Source organism: Sminthopsis crassicaudata, chromosome 4 (assembly GCF_048593235.1).
Source record: "Sminthopsis crassicaudata isolate SCR6 chromosome 4, ASM4859323v1, whole genome shotgun sequence".
Taxonomy (NCBI): domain Eukaryota; kingdom Metazoa; phylum Chordata; class Mammalia; order Dasyuromorphia; family Dasyuridae; genus Sminthopsis; species Sminthopsis crassicaudata.
Window position 1 is genome coordinate 240,421,994 of NC_133620.1, and position 27,368 is coordinate 240,449,361.

At 33.5% G+C, this 27,368-nt stretch overlaps 1 protein-coding gene across 1 annotated transcript in view; it reads right to left on the bottom strand.

The window, feature by feature from the left end:
- CD109 (CD109 molecule) overlaps window positions 1–27,368 on the bottom strand; it is a 144,962-nt gene that overhangs the window by 106,259 nt on the left and 11,335 nt on the right. Inside the window, exon 3 of the mRNA XM_074310489.1 lies at window positions 711–739. Coding sequence (XP_074166590.1) covers window positions 711–739 — 29 coding nt within the window. The remainder of the gene's footprint in view (window positions 1–710; window positions 740–27,368) is intronic.

The following is a 27,368-nucleotide window of genomic DNA, read 5'->3' on the forward strand; positions in this document are numbered from 1 at the left end:
AAACCCTGCCTCCCCCCCAAAAAAAAGATGTTTCTTTCATCACAGAGGATTAGAATACTAAAGGAGGAAATCAAATGATAATTAGAATAACAAGCAAGCTTGACCTTGGAATATAAAATGAAATAAGGCAGAGACCAATAAGAATTTTATCAAGACAATTCATTGGTCATAGAAAACACTTTTTCATCAATAAAAAGGTGACTGACTCTATACATGGACATCACTAACTAGCAGAAAATAGCATGGATTTTTAGAGATAGGGAGATATTATTACCCTCACTTCACAGCTGAAGAATATTGAGATGCATTGATACAACTCACTCAGTCATTAGCTAGCTAAGCATATAGATATAGATATAGATATATAGATATATAGATACACACTCCAAACTTAGTGTTCTTTCTACTAGACCAATCTGACTACTAACTAAATTTTCTATTTATAAATGTCACAAAACACAAATCAAGTAGGAGATTGAGTGACACAATCATTTTCTGGAATACTATGATTCCCTCGGGCTAAAGGATGGAAATCTCTGTTATGACAATAGAAATTTAATCTAGTGTCCCCAGGAAAATGTGATTTATAAGTTATCTGAATTCTGGGCAGCATAAAAACCATGCTAAAGAAAAGTTAATTTAGTGAAAAAGACAAAAAACACATTTCCAAATTATAACCATTTGGAATACAACACAGAACATATACTTACTGCTGGAAGAATAAGAGTCTCAAATGAACCTAAGTAGGAAACAAAAAGAAAAAAAATCAACCTGAATAACATGTTAAATAAACATTTATTTTTCTCAATAGTGCTCTCTTATTTTTGGTTTTAGTTACCAACTTTTTAAACATGGCTTACAAACAAGTCTAAATCATTGGTTAATCAAAACCAAATAAAACCAAATTCATTTGGTTAAGTCCCAGATTACCTATAAAAATAAACACAAGCCAAAATCCCAAAATATGGCAGCCTCAAATAAATAAAAACTGCTCTGCTTTTAAGAATAAGAACTAATATATACATAGTTAAAGTAGCTCTGTTTGTAGTAGCAAAAAAAAAAATAGAAATTGAGGGGTACTCATCAATCAAAGAATGGCTGAACAAATTGTAATATATGAATGTAATCAAAATATTATAGTGCCATTAGAAATGATGAATAAGGTAGTTTCAGAGAAATCTGGGAATACTATATGAACTAATGTTAAGTGAAGTGAGAAAAAGCAGGAGAAAAGGTATACAAAAACAATAATATTATAAAAATAAAAAAAATCTGAAAAGACTCAGGAACCCTGTTCAATACAAACTGTGTTTACTGTGATTACAGTAATCTGTAAACCATGATTACAGAGTGCTTGTGATTAAAGATGCTGCCCATCTACTGAGAAAAAGGGGATAAATCCAGAGTCCTTGTTGAGACTATTTTTTGACAGGTTCAGTAGGAGGCTGTTTTGCTTTAATATTCCTTACATATGTGTAAAAGAGGATTTGTTTTTTCTTTCTTTCTCAATGGGGAGAAAAGTGTGAATTAGAAAAAGAAAAGATAGATTTTCATTAATTGAAAAATAATTATTTTTTTTAAAACTTTCCTCTCTCTTTTCTATTTCCTTTTTGTTGATTTTCCATGGTAATGTATTTTTAAAGGAACTTTATAGAGAAACTTCAGTATATCTGCTAGATTTTTTTAATCTTATTTAGAAGAAATGGAAGAGTAGTCTTGACAGACTAAAATCCTAGAAATCCAAAGGGAAAAACCTTCAAACTGTTCCACTAACAAACTTCTGCCCATTATCTTCCTCCTTTCCCATTCATTTATATATTTCACAAGCTACATCCCAATCTCCAATTTATTTCATCCCTATCATCCCTATAAACTTCATCAAAATTCTATCTTCACTTATAACTTCTGTAAACCCATTCTGATACATTTCAATCCAAATTACTCCTCTTTAGTGCACTGTCTGTGAAAACCCTGCTGCTTTATAAACAAACTCTTTTACATCTCCAATCACCCTCTTTTTAGTCTAGGAAACTCTAGATGAGAAACAACTTCTACCAAAGCACATCAACAATTGCTTCACAATTTACAGGTATACTTCATTTTATTGCACTTCATTTTATTATGTTTTGCAGATACTGCATTTTTTACAAATTGAAGGTGCAATTTTCCCAAAAAATAATATGATCATAACATATATCTCTGTTACATTTCGGCAATTCTCACAATATTTCAAATATTTTCATTAACATTATATCTGTTATGATGATCCTTGGACAATACTATTATAATTGTTATAGGACACCACAAACTGTCTTTCCACATAAGACTGTGAACTCAATTGAAAAATGGTGTGTGTGTTCTGACTCGAACAACTAGCCATTCCCCACCTCTCTTCTTCTCTTTGAGTTTTTTCTATACCAGAGGCACAACAATACTTAAATTAGGCTAATTAATAGCCCCAAAACAAATTCTGTGTGTTCAGGTGAAGAGTCAATTAACTTCATTTTTGTCTTATTTTAAGAAATTGCCATTCCAACCTTCAACAACTATCATTCTGATCAGTCAGCAGTCATTGACATAAAGACCAGAACCTCTACCAGCAAAAAAATTACCATTTGCTAAAGACTCAAAAAATGGTTAGCATTTTTTTAGCAACAAAGTATGGTTTAATTAAAGTATGCACATTTTTAGGCATAATAATTTGTCCTTCATTCTCAAAGAGGAACATGACATTACCCCCAGGGTAATGTCCAATGGCCCATTTCAGATATGATATAAGAAGTCTTGGCATGAGAAGGCACAAGGAATCTAGTGGATGATATTAGCCAAAATAGAGCAGTATTAGCTACTCTGTCCTTGTTCAGAAGGCCAGTGGATCTAGTGAGATCTTCCACACAACTACAGAAGGCAAACCATTTCTCACTGTCTCCTGTGCATATCCACCCTTTCACACTTTTCGGTCCTTGCTTATGTCATTCTTTATACTTTATGATTACCTTCCCACTACATCTATTGAAACTTTTTCCATTCTTCAAGAATCAGTTCAAATGCTACTTCCTTCATAAAGCTGCCCCTGATTCTACCCCCCATTAAAATTATCCTTCCTTAATCACATTTTGTACTTTTCTATTGCTTATCATATTCCTGTTGATAAAAAATAATTACTCCCAACAGAACCTAATACTTTGCACATAATAAACACTCAATTAAACAAATAAATATTAAGCACTTAAAATGCAGAAGGGAATTAATGAATCAATGAATAACAATTTCCTGCTTTACTTTAAATAGCAATAGACCATAATCTGTATGACTTATTATTTTTATACTTTTCCCAGTGTCCAGAAACATATCATTTTGCACAGAGTATATACTAAATAAAGGTTTATAGAAATAAAAGCATCAGAAAATTTCCTTGAAAATATCCCATGAACTAACTCATAATGAAAAATGTTATCCACATCTAGAGAAAGAAATAGATAAAAGTATATTATTTTTCACTTTATTCTTTTCATATTTTTCTTTTTTGATCTATCTTTTTTTACAATCTAACATGGAAAAATACTTTGCATGATCACATATGTTTAACCTATATCAACCTTTATATGTATAACCTATATGCTTACCATTTCAGGAAGTAAGGCAGAGGAAAGGGAGAGAAAAAATTTGAAACTCAAAATTTTGCAAAAATGAATGTTAAAAAGTGTTTTCACATGTAATTGGGGAAAAAACAAAATGTCCCATGGAAGTAGAAAACTGGAAAACATCTTTTACAGCTAGTGTTTCTGAAAAAGGCCTAATTTCTAAAACATAGAGAACTGAGTCAAATTTATAGGAATACAAGCCATTCCCCAATTGATAAATGATTAAAGGATGCTCAAAGGATATGAACAGACAATTTTAAGATGACTACATTAAAGCCATCTAAAGATATTTGAAAAAATGCTCTAAATTACTACTGTTTAGAGATATGCAGATTGGCTAAGATGACAGAAAAAGATTATGATAAATAATGGAGGGAATGTGGGAAAATTAGACATTAATGAAATTGGTGGAGTTGTGAACTGATCCAGCCATAACTGGAGAGCAATTTGGAACTATGCCCAAAGGGCTGTAAAACCCTGCATCTCTTTGATCCAGGAGTGCCACTACTGAGTCTATATTACAGAGACATAATAAAAGAGGTAAAAGAACCCACATGCACAAAAATTTCTGTAACAGTTCTTTTTGAGGTAGCAAGAAATTGGAAATTGAGTGAATATCTATTAATTAGAGAACAACTGAAAAAGTTGTGGTATTTGGATGCAGTGGAATACTTTCATTCTATAAGTAATGGTGAGCAAGCTGATTTCAGAAAAACCTCAAAAGACTTACATGAATTGATGCTGAATGAAAACATTGCATAAAGTAATAATAAAATTGTATGATGATCAACAATGACAAACTTATCTCTTCTTGATAATATAGTGATTTAAGACAATTCCAATAGACTTGGGATGGAAAATGCCACCTGCATCCAGAGAAAGAACTATGGATTTTGTGGAATGAAGCATAGTATTTTCACTTTTTTTCTTTCTTATGATTTTTCCCTTTTGCTCTTTCTTTCACAAGATGACTAATATGGAAATATGTGTAAAATGACTGTATATGTATAACCTATATCAGATTGTTTACTATTTCGGGGAGGGGGGAAGGAAGAAAGGGAGAAAAAAATTAGAACTCAAAATCTTACAAAAATGAATATTTAAACTATTTTTACATGTAATTGAAAAAATACTACTGAGCAAAAAAAAAAAAAAAAAAAAACAATAAAAATATCTCATGAAATCCTCTCAAAAAACCTTTCTACTTTTCACAGTCCTAAGAAAGTCCTTCACCTTTTGATTTGTATCATATAAAGCAAATTGTAGTTTTAAAATCATCTTTGAACAGCTTTGTACAACATTATATAATGCTATATCATAGCAAATAAAAATTGATGTCATTATTTACTGTTTTGCTCTACTAAGTAAATATATATACTGATAACAGAATTAACTCTGTTTTTCTCATTGGCATGATGGGGCAAGTTGTCCTTTTTTTATGTTTCTAGAGCTTAGCATTATGCCTAGAAGGCACTTAATATATGCATGCTGGTTGATTTGTAATCGTTTCTGTAAATAAAATAAATAAATAAATAAACCCACCCACCCCATCATGCCAATGAAAAAAATAGAGTTAACTCTGTTATCAGACTTCAAGTTATAGGAATGTAAGCTATTATACTACAATTAACTGCGTACATACTTTATTATAAGTTCCCTGAGGTCATTAATCATTTTTAGTCATCTGGCTATCCTCCACGTTATCTATTATAATGCCTTATACATAATAGGCAGTCAATTCAGTTCCACCAACATTTATCAAGCATCTACAGGGTACAAAGCAATCAATGAACAAATGAATAAATAACAATTGTAGGTCTTATTGAAGTAGCCCTGAATGGAAGACATAGATATATATCTAAAAAGACTTGAATTCCATTCCTGTTCAGTAATGGAAGCTCATAAGCTTATTGGCTTTGATGTATAGTTATCTGGTATATGTGTGACCTGTCAATAACCAATAAATTAGAAGACCATACTTCTGATAATCATTATGTTCTCAAATCAAGAACTAGTCAGTAGCTGTAATTCTCATTAGAGGTTAGGAGAGCATCAAAATGATGTCTATTTAGTCAGATCATTTTCAAACATCAACCAGTTGTCAAAGAGTGAGCCAAGTACTCCAGCTGGCAAGAAAAACAAGGATAAGTTGGCAGGATCAAGATGACCACAAGATCCAAAGATCCTGTAACTAAGAGAAGCTGCTTGTGAATAAATTCATGAATTTCTTAAGTTCAGAATTCTGTTTATCTGAATTTCTCTTGAAAAGTACATTTGTATTACTTAAAAAACAAAACAAAGTGATTTATGTAGGGTCAATACTAATTGACTGTTTGATGATGAAATGAGGCTAATTGGAAATTTGAGGCCAAATAAAAATTGTCATTTCCTTCCTTTTGCAACTAGATGGACAGTTTCTTTCAGAAAAATATTGGTAAAGAAATTCCCTTAAATCATTCACTAAATACTTTTTTTTTTCTCAAAGAGTACTTTTTAAAATAGTTAAAAGTTTAAGGAACTGAGACTAATTGTTCAGGGAAATCCTCTTGGTCTCTAAATTACACAAAAACTGTATTATGTAGTCCAGAAGCAGCTCATTAATTGCTCAAACCACAGTACGGATTCATTCAAGAAACTTAGTTTAAAGGAATGAAAGGCTTTCATTAGTACTTCATTACTTCAATACTCTAAGGATTCCTGTGTTCATCCATATGAGTACTTGCTGCCACTGGACAGAAAGCAATCCTTCCCTACCTTAGTGATGGTTTTTTAAGCTATTGTGGATAGAAAAGTTCTTTACCTAGTGCCCAGCTCTCTTGCTACAAGTTTCTCTGCACTGTCTTCTTAGACAACAGACATCCAATCCATCACTAAGTCATTCTCAAAGTCTATCATCATAGTAAAATATGCAAGAACTTACCTTAAAAATCCAAGTTCACCTCTCTACTATACCAAGCATGACTTCAGTGAAGTAATTTAGTAATTTATTTACCCAAATCTTTCTTGACTACCTACTATGTATAACGCATAGTGCTAAGCATTATAAGAAATAAGCATTCATTAATTAAAAAAAAAACACATAGATGGATCTATAAGATAAACAACATAAGTATCAGGTATAGGAGTAGGGCAACGGTAGAAGAATTAGATAAATAGAAAAGGTGGTTGAGTTGAGATTTCAGGACACTAAACAAGAACTAAAAGATAAGGCATGTATAAGGAGGAGTCAGATCAGAGATATAGATTACAACAAGATGTAAAAACCAAAGTTATGACATATATGTACTTCTTCCTTGTCTCTGCCTCCTCTCACTTACTTCCTCCACATTCAACTGAAAATCTAGCATCCATAGAAAACACTTCTTGATTTCTCTTGATTTCTTCCCCTCCTGCTTCCTCCAGTTATTAAAACTCTCATCCTCCTGAAATTATTTTGTATTTACTTATTTTGTACATTACACACACACACACACACACACACATACACACACACGTCCCAACACCAAGACACTCATTAGATCAGCGATCAACAGGTATCTGGATAAAGTACAGAAGGATAAAGCAAAGTATTTGGGTCAAAAACCACAACAAACAGGAGTCATAAAGTGAGCAGGACCATCAGAAAGAAGATCTTGATAACTGAAAGTATCTTTTGCCTCAGCCCTGGGATTTTTAAATATTTTCTTCAGAAGATGAAATTGGTCCTCAAATCTGGATAGATTTAGAGGCAAAATAGAGAGAGAGAAAAAGGATTAATGAATCATAGATTTAAAGTCAAAAGAGATCTTGGAATTCATCAAATGCAACCTTCTCTTGTATGGATGAAGCAAGTAATGCCCAAGAAGATTAACTGACTTGCTAAAATCACATAGTGACAGAGCAGGGATTTTTGTTCCACACAGTACCATGCCAAAAAAGAAAAGAACAGTTCCTAACAACACAAAATTGAAAAGAGGAAGAATATTTCCCCATTCCAAAGGAAAGAAACTGACATTTTTTAAATAGAAATGTCACTGTCATGGATGCAGAGTTCATCATCACTGTGATGAGGGGAAGCTGCAGAATTTGGGGGAGTGGGTATTTTAAGAGATGGAAGAGAAAAGGAAAGAGAAAGATTTTGTTATCATATTTGTGGGTGTTTGGGTTTGGGTTGAATTAGGTTGTTTATAATCTCCACAAACGGTTAATTCCAAGAGCAGTCATATATATAGCTACTTGTGGGAGGGAAGAGAATGAAGTAGTTGTATTGTTGACAATTCTAATAATTGGTTAAACAGGCTGGAAAGACTGAATGAAACCCATCTACCAGTCCTCCAGCTGAATAATCACACATTCTTTAGGGTAAATGTATGATCCCTGGCCATTGCACAGCCCTACTTTAGAAACTACTGGACTAGGCCTTCAATTACTACTCTTAAACTCTCCAAAAAGCTCACCCATTCCTACTGCTTCAACATTCACACAAATGAATCCCTTATAATTGTCATTAATCCTGGCCATTCTCCCATGTTCTGTTCTCACATTTATTTATTTATTTATTTGCTTATTTGCTTATTTTTTTTTCTCACATTTATAACAGCCTGCTAGACAGTTCTACAAAGCCATCACTTCAAGTTCAACATTTCTCACACCAAACTCATCATTTCCTCCCTAAAACTAGTTCCACTACCTAATAATTTCTGTTAATGAGACCAGTCTTCTAGTCACTTAGGGTGAAGGAATTACCTTAGACCCCTTCTCTTGATTTTCATATTCAATAAATAAGTAAATTAAGTTTGTTTATTTCATCATAATCTGTTTTCCATTTGCCTCTTCTTTCCCTCCTCCCCCCCCCAAAAAAAAAGCTTTATTGAAAATCTAAGAAAAACATAGATATCTCTTTCCAATAATTTGGACACCTAACTTTCTTTTCTATTCCCACTGCTATATTCCTAATTCAAGTTCCTATATTTTTTAGATTCTTAGACTCATAAATTTAGAGATAGAAGGAACCTCAGCAATCATCTAATCCAAACCTTTCTTTTTTTATAAGCCAAAATAAGACATAAAGAGTTGGAATGGTTTGTCCAAGTTCACATAGGTAGGAAATAAAAGATTCTAATCCAAATCCTCTGACTATAATTCTAAAACTCTTTCTATTGTTACTTCTTTTTATTAAACCTTGGTATTCTGAAACATCACAACCCTCACCTCCCTATTTTAAAAAAGGAGCATCTATCATGATTCTATCTAAATGCTTATCATGAATTTACAAAGATGAAATCCATCTATAACTTCATATTTCATACCGTACTTCCTTTTAGCCATAACTTCTCCTCTTCTATCTGAAGGGAGAAAAGTTATTTTGTTCATGTCATAACTTAACTTGGAATTATACTAAAGAAATGACTAAAATATCTATATTTTTTGACTCAGAGATCCTACTGCTAAATATAAACGTATCACAAAAAAGTCAAAGTCAGAAAGTTCCTATCATATATATAAAAATATTGTAGCATTTTGTTATTGTTGTAACAAATTGGAAACCCATCAATTGTCAATAATTAATTAATAAACATTTATCAAGCATCTATGTGCCAGACACTTTGCTAAGAGAAAATTGTATTTAAATACAAATAAGAAAGGCATTTCTTAACCTCAAGGAACTTAAAATCTAATAGGGGAAGTTAATATAATTTTATTTAACTTAATATGGTGAGGAATATATAAGAAAATACCTAGTGTGGGGACTTGATGGAGCAGTCCAAAAATGTCCAAACAGTACATCTGGTGGGAAATAGGAAAAAAGACTGTACTGAGTCCCTTAAATGGAAGTTTTGAAGTTCATGGATATGGTCTCTAGGCAGAGGGTCCAATCAGAAGGGCAGAGAGTACTGATGAGTACCAAATACTAAGCACCAAGGCTCATTTAGAAAATGCTTCAATTTCCCAATGATTAGTTTCCTGGGCATGAAGATATAATAGAGAAATCCAAAAAAGTCCAAAAGCCATGCCACTAGTAGGAAATGATAGTCAAGTTGTGATCTATGAACATAACTAAATATGAATTTGCCATAAGAAATGAAGAAAATAAAGAACTATGTATATTATTTTCTTATTTATCTCTGTATTAGCTCATATTTATAATCACAACATAAATGACTTTTTAAAAAAACAAAATATAGTATTATGATAAAATCAAACGTATCCCTGAAAAAGAGAAGAAAATGAACTTCACTTCCTTCATTGGTGAGACAGAAATTATATGTGTATGATATTAAATATACTATCAGTTCAATTAATGTATTGGCTAGTTTTGAAGGACTACTTTTCTTTTTTTCCTCTATTTATTGTTACCAGAATGTCTGGACTTTCTGGATCAGAGAATGAAATTCAGAGATGACTCCCTGGGTTAGAGAAAGAGGAAGATTATATTCTGGAAGGAACTGCAAAAATAAAAGCTATATAAAAATAATTAAAAGAGCTCAAGAGAAAAATGTTAAGTCTTTTTCTCTGTAATCTAAACATATTTATTTCAAACCCTATGATCACTGCTTTCATACAAGATAGGCCACATGTATCACCACAGTTATCAGACATCATTTTTCTCTGAATGTTAGTATTTATTTTAAAGCTGTTTTGTACTCAATACTAAATTAATCCATAAAAATATATTTAATAGGCATTTGTTTTAGTACCAGCCATTTTGCTAGGATCTGAGGATACAAAGAAAACATGAAATAGTCTCTGCCTTCAAGAAGCTTAGATTTTTGCATATACTTAGAAGTATATTCATAGTAAAGACATACCTTTAAAAATTAAATACAAAAAAAAAACACCTCCATATAATTTTATTAAATATTTTCAAAAAAAAAAAACTTAACCTCTTAAACTTAATTTTTTCCCCTATATCCTTTAAAGCATACTTTAGATCCAAAAAATCATTTTAAGCACAGTTACTCACATGGCACATAGTAAGTGCATAATAAATTGACTTGATTTTATTTCTTCAAATAACCCTTTTCAAGCAAAAATACATTTTATATTTTAATAGGGACTCTCTGAAGTTGTAATCTTTTAACCTAAGAGATAAATAAAATTACAGACATTTCAGTCATAATATTGGGTTGCTAAGTGAAATATTTTCGAGTAAGTCAAACATTTTGTCCCCGCTTTTTAGATACAGGAACTTGGGCACAAGGCTTTGGATATATATTTTTTTACTCTCTAGTACAAGAATATTTTCCTAATACAAACTGGACAGTTTCCCAAGTCCAGAGTCACAACTTTGTAGTTTGTAGTCTTACTTTTGAAGTTAATTTCCAGAATCTTTAGACACATGCATCTTCAAATATAAATTACATGAAAACCATACTCAAAAGTATATTTAGCAATAACTCAATTAAGTAAAATCTATTTAAAACTCTAGTACCCAAAAATCTTCAGTCACTCTCTATGTAAGACCTCTGACAGTTTTAATAAGCTTTTCAGGTACTAACCTATCAACCAACTCATGTTGGTTTTTTTGAGGGGAAGTCAATACCATCCCCATCCCAAGGTCTTTATTTCCAATCTAATTTAATTACTAAATGTTCCCTGATTTTCTGCCTGCCTTCTCCCACTAGCCATCCCACATTCCTGAAACACATTAGCTCTATATCTCTTTTGAAATCTTTCTTAAAACTCATTTTAAGTACTACCTCCAGGGATGGGAGGGTAGGAGAATGGTAAGTGGAGCCAAGATGAGGAAGGAAAGGCAGGGAATTGCCTGAGCAAATTCCCCTCTAAACAACTTCAATATCTCAAAACAAATTCTGGAGCAGCAGAAGAAGGATGGGGAAAACAATTTCTAACTTAAGACAACTTAAAAGGTCATCAAGAAAAGTCTGTCAAGGCAGGGTGAGAGTGAAGCATAGAATGGACCTCAGTAAACCATCATTAACAGACTTTGGAGGTGACTGAATCGGCACAACTTCCAGAGCTCTTAGTCCACAAATGTTAAGGGACTAGAACAATTAGTCAGAAGGAGATTTTTCTGAAGGGTCTCTCTGCTGGCACTGGGTTCAGGACCATACTGAGATTTGGGTCAGTATCCTGGGTCACAGTCCCACTAGAACAAGGAACTCTAGAACAAGAGTTTGTGGCTGCAAGAGAGTATGGATGCTGCTCAGAGTTCCAGAGTGAAAAAAGAGTTCTTGTCATATATTAAAGTAAAAGCCAGGAGAACAATAAATACTCATCTCCTTAGATCATATCACATTGGAAGAAGTGAAAATTAACAGACCACCAGAAGTGGCTTTGAAAACAGTCACACAAAAAAACTTGAAGCTTGGAATAGTGAGTGCTCCTCCACCCTAAGAGCATAGCCCAACTTCAACATAAAGTTAGAAATCAAGAAACAGACTGGAAAAATGAGCAAAAGAAGAAAAAAGGAATCTTACCATAGAAAGCTACTATACTGACAGGGAAGCTCAAAACAACTCAGAAAAAAAACAACAAAATAAAAACTGCTATGTCCAAGAAAAATGTGGATTGGTCCCAGGCCCCAAAAAAATTCCTGGGAAAGCTCAAAAAAGATTTTTTTAAATCAACATGAAGGAAAAATTGGGGAAAGAAATGAGTGATGCAAGAAAATTATTTTTAAAAGACTTATATACATACTATATCCTCCATGAAGCCTTCCCTGATCCCTCTAATTAAAACTGGTCTTTCCTCAAGTTTTCCTACAGGATTTTGTATGAATCTTTTCTTTGGTCTCATCCCCATCTACCTTGTACTTTTTTTTTTATATGTCTTAACACTTCATTCGAATGTAACTTCCTTGAGGACAGGTACTGTGTAATTTTTCATCTTTGAATTTCACTGTGTCTAGCACAAATCCTTACATATCGTTATGGTAGACCCATTTTTTTCCTTTAAAATAACATGCATACTTAAATGTTTGCTGTATTTCATAACTTCACTAAATAAAGAAAATATGATTCAGGAATGGAAATCTTTTTATAAACCATTAAACTACTACTACTATTAAAGACAAAAATAAAGGCCTAATGAGGAACTTTATTTCCATTTTGGGCCACCAACACAGACAAAAATCAGATTACATAAATAAAAAGCAACTGTGTTTGTTTTAAGAGAGAAAGATAAAATGTCTCATGCAACACATCTTAAGAACAGGAAATATGAAGCTTAAATACAACAAATAATAAAAACATATCTCTGTTCTGCATTAAGACAGCCTGACCAGCAAAGAGATTCCTACACAACATGATTTCAGAAAGAGTTTCTTGTCCAAAGAAGTCCCTCCCCCAACCAATGGGTTAAGGTCTGAAAGTCTATAACTTGTGATTAGTTTTTTGGTTTATTCCAAACAGAGACTTTGTTCCCTATTAAAGATTGAAATAGCTCATTGTTAATGCATTTATTAAATCCTGTCTTGAAAATCTGGGTTTCATGTAAGAAGGATAAAAAGAATATTAGCATACTTATTATCTGAAGGTGGCAAAAATGGTCTAAGAGAAGAAAGGCACTACTGAATGGGGAAAGGGAGTTCTAGGTGTTGCTTTTGCATTAGAATTCTCCAGCTTATAAAATACAGTCCAATGGGAAGCCTTTCTGTAGTTACATGCATACAAATATAGGAAAAACCATACATGTAACTATGTTCTTCAGGTTCATACTACTGACCTGCCATAATAAGATATTGCCTATTTTCCTGTCCAAAAACCCCAATATTACAAATACCAATTCAGAAATAAGGAAATTCTTTACATTTATAAGCTACATACAGAAAAGTCTCAGAGTAAGTAAGCCACCAATGATCTGGTTAGGAATATTGGTAGAGGTTGTGGGGTTTGTCTTTTGCTTTTGATTGTATCCCCAGTGCTTTGCATAGTCTTTTGCATAAGTGCTTAATTGATTCATATTAACTGATTGTAAGACTGACTTCCTCCTCTCAGGGCTCATCAGCCCTCATCAGACCATCTTTAATTTTTGCCACTATAATAATCTACTAAATTACTGAGCATCTACTAAGAGGTCATGCTGGGTACTGTGGGAGTTATAATGATCTTGCCTTTCCTCATTTCAGGAAGGGGAGGGAGGAGATACTGTTTCTGGCTATAGGAACCTAGGGAAAAAGTGATGATATTTCAGTTGAACCTTAAAGAATAACCAGAAATTAACTAAATAAACATGAAGAGGGACAAGAACTCCTAGAAAAGTCACAGAGTTAAGGAAGGTCAAGGCTCATTTGGGAAACAATGAGTAGCCTAGATTTGCTCATCCCAAAATTACTACCCCAGCCATACATCACTGTCAAATGAACATTCCTTAACATTATCCTAATTAGAGGGATTAGCCTCTGGAAGGGATCTGTAGAATCATCTAAGAAAACCCCTTCATTTTACAACACTTTCTCCTTCCTTACTTCTCATATCTAGTCAGTTGCCAAGTCTTAGCATTTCTACTTTAGTTATATATCTATCTTCCTCCACTCTTCTGTCTGTATTCACAAAGCCATTTTCCCTCCCCTGGGGATTCAGATTTTCATTCTTTCTCTCCCCAGCAATGGCTTACAATGAGCTCCAAACCAATCTCCCTACCCAATCTATCATTCACATAACTGTTTAACTGATATTCTTAAAATACAGGTCTGACAATAATAGGTAACGTTTACATAATACTTGCTACATGCTCTCTTAACAACCCTGGGATAGAGATACATTATCCCCATGTTACAGATAAAGAAACTGAGACAAACAGAATTTAAGGGACTTATTCAGGATCACAGAGGTAGTAAATATTTAAGGCTGGATTTGAATTTGGGTCTTCCTAGCTACAGGTCCTATGCTTCATCTACTGCACTACCTAGCTAGGGCAAATAAACATAGCACTCTCCTCAATAAACTTTGGCTTCCTCTTGCCCCTAGGAAGAATAAAATGTAAAAACTCCTCTCTTTGATTTTTTAAAGTCTTTCACCATTTGGCTCCACATCTAACTTTTAAGGCTTATTGAGCATTATTCCCATGGATGAGTTGATGCTAACTCTAAAGGCTTACTGATCACTAAATTTTTAGCATAAGCAATGTTGTAATGATAGTCAACTGTAGAAGACTTGACTACTCTGATTAATACAGTCATCTAAGACAATTCTAAAGAATTAGTGATGAAAAACAGCTATCCACCTCCACAGAAAGAACTAATGAATTCTGGGTATAAAATGATGTATACAATTTTCCCACTTTCTTTTTTTTTCTTTATGGAAATATATTTTGCATGGTTTCATATGTATAACTAATATATCATGTGCCTTCTCAATAAATGAGGGGTATGAGGAATAGATAGTCTGGAAGTTAAAATTTTAAAAGGATGTTTAAAATAATTAATTTTTAAAATAAAAGCTCTAAAATTAGCAATGGCACAAATCAGGCCTTGATTTATCCTTTTGCTGACAGTCTAGACTTAGGAATGCAAATTAAACTTTTCCCAGAAAGCCTGATTGTTAAATATTTAACAAACAAATCTGATTTCATCCCCCTTCACTTACTCTACATTTTAGCCAAATTTGCCTATTCATTAGGTCCAGATATGATATTTTATTTCTAGCATACCTGACTAGGCAGAGATCATCTGACCCCCATGACTGGAATGCACTCTCTATTCAGCTCTGCCTCCTAGTATCCCTAGTTTCCTTCAAAAGACAATCCAAGTGCCACCTCCTAAATACAAGCTTAGTTGTGATCCTCTAGAGACTTCCCTTAGAAAAATTATTTTGTATTTTATATTTTCATATTTAGGTTAGTAGGCTAGCAAAGTACCAAAAGTCAAAATGACAAAAGGTATTATTAGAATATGAGGGGAAAAAATAGTCATAATTTTCCCCTATTTGGAATTCAATACTATGAAATTCAGTCTTCAATTGAAGACCCTGTAATTCTTTCTTATAACATAGTTCTTTGTTCTTAGTATCTTGCTTTAACCAAGTTTAAGATAGTATTAGTAAATTAAAAGAAAAGCAACTTGCCTACCTACTTAAGCTTTATTTATGGGTACATAATCTAGTTTTTGGTTTTTTGGTTTTTTTTTTTTTTTTGGGGGGGGGGGGTTTCTTCCAATAGAACATAAGCTCCTTGAGGACAAGAACTGTTTTGATGTTTTTAATCTTTGTTTCTCCAAGTACAGTGTCTGGCATGGAGTAGTTAACATAATAAAGGTCTAGTCCAAACCTCTTCCAACTCCAAACCACCTTCCACTGAGCTGCCAAGCTGATTTCTCTAAACTATAAGCTTCCTGTTACCCTCCTGCAAGTAAGCTCCAGTGATTCCCTATTACCTCTGGGCTCAAATGTAAATTCTCCTATTTCTAGGTGAAAGCTCATCAAAACTTGGCCCCTTTCTACTTTTCCAATTTTTTTATGCTCTGCTCTCTTCCATTAACTCTATGAAATAATTGGCCCACTTGTTTTTTTTCTTCTACCCACTACCCCATTCCCTTTCATAGACTATTCCATAGGCTTCTAGTCATTACAGCCAGCCCATTTCACATTACTGTCTATTTATTTTATACCACATGTATGTACCTATTTATTTGTTGTTGTGTCATCCCTTAAACTGTGAGTTCCTTGAGACAGAAAAATAAGCCATTTTTTCCTTTCTTTGAATTTACAATACTTAGCACAGTGTATTCAAGTAGTAGGTGCATAATAAATGCTTGATGAATATCAAAAGAATGGATAAGGAAACTAAGGCCAAGAGGGAGGCAAAAAGATTTTTCAAAAGCCACAGCAAAACCAGGAATAGAAGTCAGAATTCCTGAATTCAACTCAGTAAATGACACTTTTTTCTTATATGTGACTCCTATTCTCCTAATCTGAACAATCTATTTGAAATCCCTAATATTTTCCAACAAGCAGGCACATCATCAGAACTTAATAATTGTAGCTGGCTAAAAGAAATGGCTAATTCACATGGCACTTTTGAAACCTCAATATGCCAAGATTTCAGAACAATATTAATTTTGCTGTTAGAGTAGTTTGGTCTCTAAAAGACTTTCCTCTCTAGGGACCAGAGTATTGGAAAAATAACTGGAACCCTGGATTCCCCAGCCTAACTGCTACAGCCTTCTACAATTATCAAAATGAAGCCCTCAAACCTGCTCCCCTTAAAAAAAAAAAAAAAAAAAAAAAGTTGATTATGTTACTCATCATCTATTTCTGATTCTATGAGCTAACAAAAGAAAAGCCCTTCCTGGGAAGCAATAAACTGGGGAAACATTTTTACATTCAAAAGATCTGATAAAGGTCTCATTTCTAAAATAGAAAATTGACTCAAATTTATAATAGTTCAAGCCATTCTCCAATTAATAAATGGTAAAAGTATATGAACAATTTTCAGCTGAAGAAATTGAAACTATTTGTAGCCACATGAAAAGGTGCTCCAAATCACTATTGATCAGAGATGTGCAAATTAAGACACTTCTGAGATACCACTACACACCTGTCAGATTAGCTAAAATGATAGGAAAAGATAATGACGAATGTTGGAGGAGATGTGGGAAAACTGGGACACTAATGCATTATTGGTGGAACTGTGAATGGATCCAGCCATTCTGGAGAGCAATTTGGAACTATGCTCAAAAAGTTATCAACTATACATACCCTTTGATCCAGCAGTGTTACTACTGGTCTTATATCCCAAAGAGATATTAAAGGAGGGAAAGGGACCCATATGTGCAAAAATGTTTGTGGCAGCCCTTTTTGTAGTGACTAGACACTGGAAACTGAGTGGATGCCAATCAATTAAGGAACTGAGGAATAAATTATAGTATATGAAGTCTATGGCATATTATTATTCTGTAAGAAATGGCCAGCAGGATGATTTGAGAGAGGCCTGGAGAGTCTTACATAAACTGATGCTGAGTGAAATGAGCAGAATCAGGAGATCACTATACATGACAACAACAAGACTATATGATGATCAATTATGATGGATGTGGCTCTCTTCAACACTGAGATGATTCAAACCAATTACACTTGTGCAGTGACGAAGAGAGCCATCTATACCCAAAGAGAGAACCGTGGAAACAGAGTGTGGAACACAAAATAGCATTCTCACTCTCTCTGTTGTTATTTGCTTGCATTTTGTTTTCTTTCTCAGTTTTTCTTTTTCTTCCTTTTTGATCTGATTTTTCTTGTGCAACAAGATAACTGCATAAATATGTATACATATATATAAATATGTATTTCAACACATTTAACATGTATTGGACTACCTGCCCACTAGGGGAAGGAGAGTGGGGGGGGGAAGAGGGGAAAATATGGAACAAAAGGTGATGCAAGGGTCAATGTTGGAAAAATTACCCATGCATATGCTTTGTAAATAAAAACTTTAATTTAAAAAAAGAAAGAAATGTGCATTGAAAAAAAGTTAATATATATGTGTAACCAGAAAAAAATTAAACAATTTTTAAATTTTTTTTAAAAAAAAAGAAAAAAAGAAAAGCTTTTCCTGCATCCTTGAGCCCTAGACACCACCCATTTGAGAGACTCACTGACTTCCTCTCATATTGAACTTAAACACCTCTGCCTAGCCTTCAAAGTCTTTCCAAGGTAGAACTACCCTACCTACCCAACTTTATTTCCAACTTTCTCAACACTCATTTTCCATTCTACCCAACTCCATCTCACTAGCATACATATATATATTACATACTCATTCCCATATGTTCCTTAAAGACTTCCCAATCCTTTTATCTTTTGATTATTTCCCTTTTTCCAAATTGCTACAATACTGTTTAGTACATAGTTATCTACCATTATATAACATTTAGAAATTACTTCATGCATACCTCTCCTGTCTATCCTCAAGTAAACTGTCAGTTTCCCTGAAGTCTGATACTCTGCAATCCTCAGTATTTGGAATAGTAATGTGGGTTGACACTGAATACTTGCTATGAAGGATCAGTTAAGTGACACAGTGGATAAAACCCTAGTCCTACAGTTAGTAGAACCTGAATTCAAATCCAACCTCAAATACTTACCAGCTGTTTGACCCTGGGCAAGTCACTTAATCCTGTTTGCCTCAGTTTCTTCATCTGTAAAATAAACTGGAGAAAGAAATGGCAAACCACTCCAGTACCTTTGCCAAGAAAATCCAAATAATGGGGTCATGAAGTGTCAGACACAATTAATCAACTAAACAACACTTACCATGATCACAAAAAAATATGGACAACAACAACATGAATAGTGTTGAAGAGTTTTTATTAAATACTGCATTACTATTTTCAGTTGCTACTTCAAAAAAAAAAAAGTAGACTGCTGAAGCCTAAAAATTTTATACTTTATTTTCTAGACAGAATAAGCAGAACTTAAATCCAGAAAGATTATTCTATTTCTGCCTTCTTCATTTAAAGAATGGTTTGAACTTAAAATTTTCTTTCAAAACAACCACCACAAAACAACCAAAAATAAATATTGCCTAATACGAAAAACCACCTTGAGTCCAAAGAATACACACACACATACACACACACACACACACACACACACACACACACACACACATAATTTGAAGACACATTCATTCACAGGAGTTAGGGATGGGAGGGTGTTCATAGTTATGATTCACATTGAATATAGCTTTTTTTCTGGGGGAGGGTGTTAATATGATAGTTTTTTTGCTATTTTTTTCTCTCCTTTCTCCTTTTTTTTTCCTTTTTTTTTTAATTGTGTTATAAAGCATATTTCCAGAAAAAAAAGGGAAAGGATACAGAGGACAATTTAAGTGATGTAGAAACAAAAGATATCAATAAAAAAATTTACAACCTTCTTTCCAAATTTAAGAAACAAGCTGAGCAGTGAGTCAGTGAGGAACACTAAGTGCCAATCATCCTTCTTGCACAGTGTAAAGAAAAAGGTACTGAATTTGAAGTCAAAGGTTTTGAACTTGTTATCTTAGTAATTTGGGGTAAGCCACCATCTCTCAGAACCTGTCATCTATAAAATGAGAGGATTGTTCAAGAAGATTCCTGAATTCCCTTCCAGCTCTAAATCCTATGATATGAGAAACTAAGAAAAAATAATGCAAATGAATAGGGAGAATATATATAGGGATTTGATTTATTTCAACAAAACACAAATTAAGCAGAGAACATTGGGTACCCTGGAAGATATATGAAAAGAAACAGTTCCAAGCCAACTTATTTTGACTTTGGTAACTGTTAGTTTTAAACATCTAATATTTTAGGTGTATGTTCTTTTTTTTTTTTTTCAGAAGATAACTTTATTTTCTCCTTAAATTCATATTTGTTGAAGACTGTGGATGTGTTAGAACTCTATCATTACAAAGAGTAGATTTGGGGTGCAGAAGGATATAGAGGATGTCTCAAAAAGTCTTAGTGCAACTTCCAGTTACAAAAGTATAAAATTATACTAAGACTTTGGGGATGGGGGGAGAGAAGGAAGTGGAAGAGAAAGAGAGAGGGAAAGGAGAGAGTTGTGTGGATAGTGAGCTATTACAGGAATTTGTTTTTCTTGACTAGGCATATTTGTTTTAAGAAATTTGTTCTTTAATGCAGACAAGATGAGAAGGGAAGCAATAAACTGGGATTCAAAGATTCTAATAAAGGCCTCATTTCTAAAATATATAGAGAATTAACTCAAATTTGTAAGAATTCAAGCCATTCTCCAACTGATAAATGGTCAAAGGACACGGACAGACAATTTTCAGAAGAAATTGAAACTATTTCTAGTCATATGAAAAAGTGCTCTAAATCACTATTGATCAGAAAAATGCAAAGTAAGACAATTCTGAGTTGCCACTATACATCTGTCAGATTGGCTAAGATGACAGGAAAAGATAATGATGAATGTTGGAGGGGACGTGAGAAAACTGGGACACTGATACATTGTTGGTGGAGTTGTGAAAGGATCCAACCATTCTGGAGAGCAGTCTGGAATTATGCCCAAAAAGTTATCAAACTGCATACCCTTTGACCCAGCAGTGTTTCTACTGGACTTATATGCCAAATAGATCTTAAAGTATAATAAGGGACCCACATGTTTGTGGCAGCCCTTTTTGTAGTGGCTAGAAATGGAAACTGATTGGATGCCCATCAGTTGTGGAATTGGCTGAATAAGTTATAGTATATGAATGTTATAGAACACTATTGTTCTGTAAGAAATGATCAGCAGGATGATTTCAGAGAGTGCTGGAGAGACTCACATGAATTGATGCTGAGTGAAATGAGCAAGACCAGGAGATCATTGTACACAGCAACAACAAGACTATATGATGATCAATTTTGATGGACATGGCTCTCTTCAACAATGAAATGATTCAAACCAATTCTAATTGTTCAGTGATAAAGAAAGCCATCTACACCCAGAGAGAGGCCTGTGGGAACTGAGTGTGGAATACAACATAGCACTTTCATGCTTTCTGTTGATGTTTGCTTGCACTTTGTTTTCCTTCTCAGGTTTTTTTCCCCTAGATCCAATTTTTCTTGTGCAGCAAAATATGTATACATATATTGTATTTAACATACATTTTAACATATTTAACGTGTATTGGACTACCTGACATCTAAGAGAGGGGGTGAGGGAGAAGGAGGGAAAATTTTGGAACAGAAAGTTTTGCAAGGCTCAATGTTGAAAATTATCCATGCTTATGTTTTGTACATAAAAAGCTTTAATAAATTTTTTAATTGTCCTTTTTTATTATTTTTCCAGGGGATAGAGGTGTAAAGGAGAAAAAAATAGATTGCTATTCATTTGGCTTGGGGCTTTGTTTTAATATAGAACTAAGAAGGGAAGAGGTTACAGAGATAAAACATTTTATGCACTTTCAGATGAGATCACTGCATTATTAGTTTTATTTAACTGTTTTACTTTATTATAAAGTGGGAATAATCTGTAAATGTGTAAAAACAAAACACATCAATGGAATCTTTTTTTTTTTTTTTTTTAATAACAAACACTGGGGAGGAAGAAGGTAAGGGGTGTATGGAATGCAAAGGACTCTAACTCAATTTGACTGCTCAAAGGTGTCTCTAGGTACAAACAGAAAGTTTCTTTATTTCCATTCTTTCAAGAAGTGGGGCAGTACCTCCACCAGAAAGTCTAGAGCAGGAAAAGCCAAGTTTTACAGAAATAAGGAGCACAGTTATGTAGCCAAGACTTACAGAAACCCCCTTCACGCACCCACCTCCTGTTAATATTTTTAAAATCATTGTCCCACTCGAACCTTATTCCTTATTTGTCTTTGAAATACATGTGGGCTTTTGTGGTACCAGGGTCTTGGTTAAGCAATAAATGTTTCAAAATATTATTAAGAAAAGAGGTCTATTTTGCACCAAGGATCAGTAATCAATTAAACAAAATTACTAAGCCAATAACCAAAGGGATTTGATCTGTTTCAGGCTTTCCTCAATCAATCAGATAGGGATGGCTCGGTGGAGACTTCTCCGATATCTGGAGGCCATTAAACAGTTGGTCAGGTTTTTATCTAAGGAGTTGAGCAAGGGTCAAGGGGGTTATCTCAAATATTTTCTACTGAAAGAGCAAGTCTTTCTTCTTCTCCCAGAGCCTTAATAATTAAATGGAGCCTTAGTGCTGAGTCTAAACTACCCAAGGTTATTATTCTGAGAAGTCCTCAGTTTCCCATTTCACTCCAGGGGGAGAGAGAAAAATTTAAAACAAAAAAGTATTACAAAAAGAATGTTGAAAATTATCTTTACACGTATTTGGAAAAATAAAATACGAATGAGAGGGGAAAAAAATAGATGAGCAAAAAAAAAGCAAGAATTTTTAAACTTTGGGGCAGCTAGGTGGCGCAGTGGATAGAGCACCAGCCTTGAATTCAGGAGGACCTGAGCTCAAATCTGGTCTCAGACACTTAACACTTCCTAGTTGTGTGACCCTGGGCAAGTCACTTAACCCCCAGCCTCAAAAAAAAAAAAAAAAGAGAATTTTTAAACTTTTCAGCTTCAAATATCATTCATACATAAGAGAAGAAGAAAACCTTTCTTTTTTTTCTGTGATATTCACAGAATCAGGACCAATTAGCTCCTGTTTATAGATTATTGTGGCTAATCCTGTATAAATAATTCAGGAATTTCACTGAGAAAAACACTTTTTGCCAAAAATGCAAAATTTACATTTTTCCCAACAAGATCAAATGCTAGTCAATGTTGCTTTATGTTTTTCTACAAGTCACAAACTCCAGGATTTTTCTATATCACCCAGAGTATTTTAAGTTGGGTTTTTTTTTCTTTTGTTACCAAAAGCTTCAGAAAAAAAAATCTTTTTTTGTTGCTTAACCAAGGAGAGTTAAGATTAGAAATGTGTTTGCTCTAATCCATGCCTCCTATACAAATCAAAAGAAATGCTGTTTTTGTGCTCCACATTTGGCATAGGTCTAAGAACCAACAGTTTGATTTACAAATAGAGGCTGTCTATTTTAAAATCATATAATGAGCATATACAGAAAATAACCTTTCCTTAACTTTTTAAACATATACTGGAATTCAGTGTGCTACACCTTCCCACATCGGGTGTGTGCCAAATACCAGAGTGGAGACTAGATGAAGGAAAGTAATATATTGGATCTGGAAATCTGAACAGATCTAGGAGGGATTCTAACTAGCTTCAGCCAGTTTAGAGACAGAGAAGAAAGAACAAATTTTCTAGTTTGTATGAATACTATTTAATCAGTCAATAAATATTTATTAAATACCTCCCATGTGCCAGACATCGCATTAGATTTGGAGAATACTGAGTCAAAAAATGAAACAATACTTGCCCTTATATGTCTAATAATACTACTTCCCTAATTTAGAATTATCTCTAATGTCCATTGATTGGTAGCCATAAGACTGAACTCTCATGAGAATTTTAAATCTTTTGTTAAATTATTGAATGTCCGCATGTATAATGGGTAGCATACTTCTAGCCTTCCCAGTGAATTGAGGAAAGGCTAGAAGAAGGGAGAGAATTCAAAACTAAGTTTTTAATTTAATTTAATTTTTAAAAATTATTGAATGTCACTAGGTAACTAGGGGCTGGGGATAGAATCCTAGAGATAAGACTTAAGTTCAAATTCAATTGCAGACATTTATTTTGTGATCCTAGGCAAGTCACAACTCATTTGCCTTAGTTCCCGAACTATAAACTGGGGATAAGAACACCACCTATGTCAACAGATTTGTTGGGAAGCTCAAATGAGATAACATTCATAAAAGTGCTTAGTACAGTGCCTGGCACATAGTAGATTCTATATAAGTTACAATGATCAAAATAAATAAATAAATAAGCTAATGTGATCTTGGGCTTCACTAAAAGAGTCATAATGCCTAGAAGTGGAAAGAAACATAGTCCTACTGTACTCTGGTCAAAAAATATCTAAAATATTATGCTACATAAGCTTCTAATACCTAATTTTATTCATTATGTAATCATTATTTCCAATTTCATCCAAGCCAGCGTTATTTCTGAACTCTACTTCAATGTTACCTTTCAGTAACCATTGAACCCTCTCTCTCTTTGCATCCTAACACTTTCCGTATCTCCTTTGATGATACAAGTAGCAAAGTAATACAAAATTGCCTTTGTTTTCTCACTTTAAAGCTATTTTTTTTAAATATTTGAATTGAGAATTGTTATATGAATTCTGAAGGAAATTAAAAATCTCTCTGTTTTCAAATTCTTCATCAAAATACTATCCTATGACCACATTTTTCTTATTTTCTTTTATACAGTCAGTCACCCCAGAGTATCTCAGTCTCTTCCTTTATTTAGGCCTGCTACAGCTCCTCCAACTTTAATAGAAAATGCATTTTCTCTGCCCCAATATGCCTAACCTTCTCTCAATAATTATTCAAATTGCTCTTTACAATCTCCTCCCTTCCAGGTACACTACTGGCCTGAATAGGCGATAATTAACAAGATTCCATCATCCCATTCTAACTACACATGGAATTCCTTCAGTCAGCCTCAATCAAAACAATGTACTACCATCATATTCCACCCAAGTCAAACTTACCTTTTATCTTTATGACATAACAGCTTTATTGCCACACAAATTTTGATTTGCTATTTTTTATTCTGATGTTTATATGTCCCCTTATAATTTACCTGTAACTAACTGTGAGCATCAAAAAGAACCTTGTTCTATAAATACCCCTTTTCTTGCCTTTCCCGCATTACCTCCTTCCCCTTGATTTACAAACAAGCTCATGTTTTTCCTAGCTTTTAAAAAAACTAATTCTATTATATATTTATTTTTTACATGTTATTATTTTATAATTATTATATATAATTAATATATAAATATCATATTTATATATTAATTATATATAACATATATCTATCTATTTATAACTAATTGCTATAAGTTGCCATTCTCTTTCTTTTATTCTATTGATAAATTTCTAAGGAAAAGAAATTTCAACCAAGAACTCTTAACCTTTTGGGTTTTTGGTCATAAACTACTCTGGAAACATAATAAAACCAGAATAATGCTTTTAAATGTATAAAACAAAATACATCCAAAATTTTTTTTAAGTTAACAGACCTCTGGATGAGAGCTCCTGTTCTAAAATCCCAACTAATATAATTTCCCTAGCCTCCAAAGAACTATAGCTCTTAACATGTAACTTATTAAAAAACTTATTATATGCTGCTTTATGTTATTCTTATTTGTATGCATATATATATGTGTGTATTTATATAAGCATATATAGCATCTATTTCCCAGGGTTGTTGTGAGGATCAATTGAGATAAAATTTATAAATTGCTTAGCATAGTGTTTGGCATATGGCAAATGCTTTACAAATGTTAGGCAGTATTATTATTGTAACAAATGTTAGTAATATATAGATAACAAATTAGTAATAATAATAATGACCATTCCTACAGTGCTTTAAAGTTTGCAAAACACTTTATATATATATATATATATATATATATATATTATTTCATTCTTTCCCTCACAGGATTTTTGGGAATTAAATACTATTATTATTCCCATTCTACAGATGAGGAAACAGAGGCTAGAGCAAAATCACATAGTTTGTAAGCATATGATGCTTGAACTCAAGTCTTCCTGCCTTGAGATCCAACCTTCTATGAACTGCACCACCTATCTGCCTCGAGTCCCTTCACAATAGTACCCCTTACATACTCTCCATTCAAGTCCAAGGAGCTTACTTGCTGGTTCTTGGACATCATATTCCCTTTCCATGACTTACTCTGTGACTGAATGTGCTTATTCTTCCTCACATCTTAGAAGAATCCTTAGATTTCTTCAAAGTTAAGACCAATTGCCACCTCCTAGGTGAAATTTTCCTGATATTTTTATATTCTATTGATACTATATTCTAAATATTAAATTCTAAAGATAAACAATTTACAAAGACCTTGGTGGTATTAAATGGTTCATGAATACGGGTTTATGCAAGAAACACTAAAAAAGATGTCTTACTATTTACTTTGCCTCTGTACCCTTAGGATTGATCACTGGATCTTTCAATCTGATTTATAGATGAAATCTCCTATATTTGTTGTCTCCCTCATAAAATGTGAGGTACTAGAAAATAGGGATTATCCCACTTTTCTGTTTGTATCCCCAACACTTAGCACAGTGTTTTGCACATAGTAAGCACTTAAATTCATTTTCATTCTTTCTTAATTCAGAGCAAAATAAAAATTTTCCTTGCCTTCAATAAAAGAGGAAAAAGAATTTGGGGCTGTGCTGCACATTTAATAGGAATATAAATTCCCCTACCTGAAAAGGACAGTTCATTTACTCCAAGCCTTTACTAATGCATGGATTTCCTCTACAATCAAATAAACAGTCATCTGTTTGAAAACTTCCACTTCTAATAACTCATTGCCTACTATGATAGCCCCTTCCACTTATGGATGGTTCTATCTATGAGGAAGGTCTTTCTTATGTCGAACTCAGTGGAGTCTGCCTCTGTAAAACTTCCACATTTCTTTCTGAAATCATTTACAATACATCTAATCACGATTACAATTCTATGAAATAACCTGTCAAATGCTGGGGGTAGGAGGGTGCACCTATGCCAAGCAGTGAACAAACATTGTTAATGGCCTACTATGCATTAGGTATTGTAGATAACATGGAAAGGCAAAAACAGTCCCTACTCTCAAGGAGCTCATATTCCAATGGGAAGGGCAATATACAAATAACTATGTATGTACAAGATATATACAGTAGGGGCAGCTAATTGGTGTAGTGGATAGAGCACCAGCCTTGAAGTCAGTAGGACCTGAGTTCAAATTTGGCCTCAGACACTTAACACTTCCTAATTGTATGATCCTGGGCAAGTCACTTAACCCCAACTGCAAGGGAAGGAAGGAAGGAAGGAAAGAAGGAAGGAATGAAGGAACAAAGGAAATATTAAAGGAAGCCAAAAAAGCCAGAAAGTGAAAATGAAGAGGGAGAACATTCTGGGTATACAAAGGCAATCAATATGAAGGTATGCAGACAAGAAACAATGTCATGTGTAAGGAACAGCAAAGAGACCAGGATAAATTAGATCATAGAGTTTGTGAAAGGGAATATACATAAGAAAGAGGGGAATAGTCAATATTAGATTAATTGCAGAAAGAGGAATATATTAATGTACATTTGGTTATTGGAAAAGTGAATTGATCTAATTATTCTGAAAAGCAATTTGGAATTATGAGAAGAAAGCAACTAAAAAGTCCATATTCTTT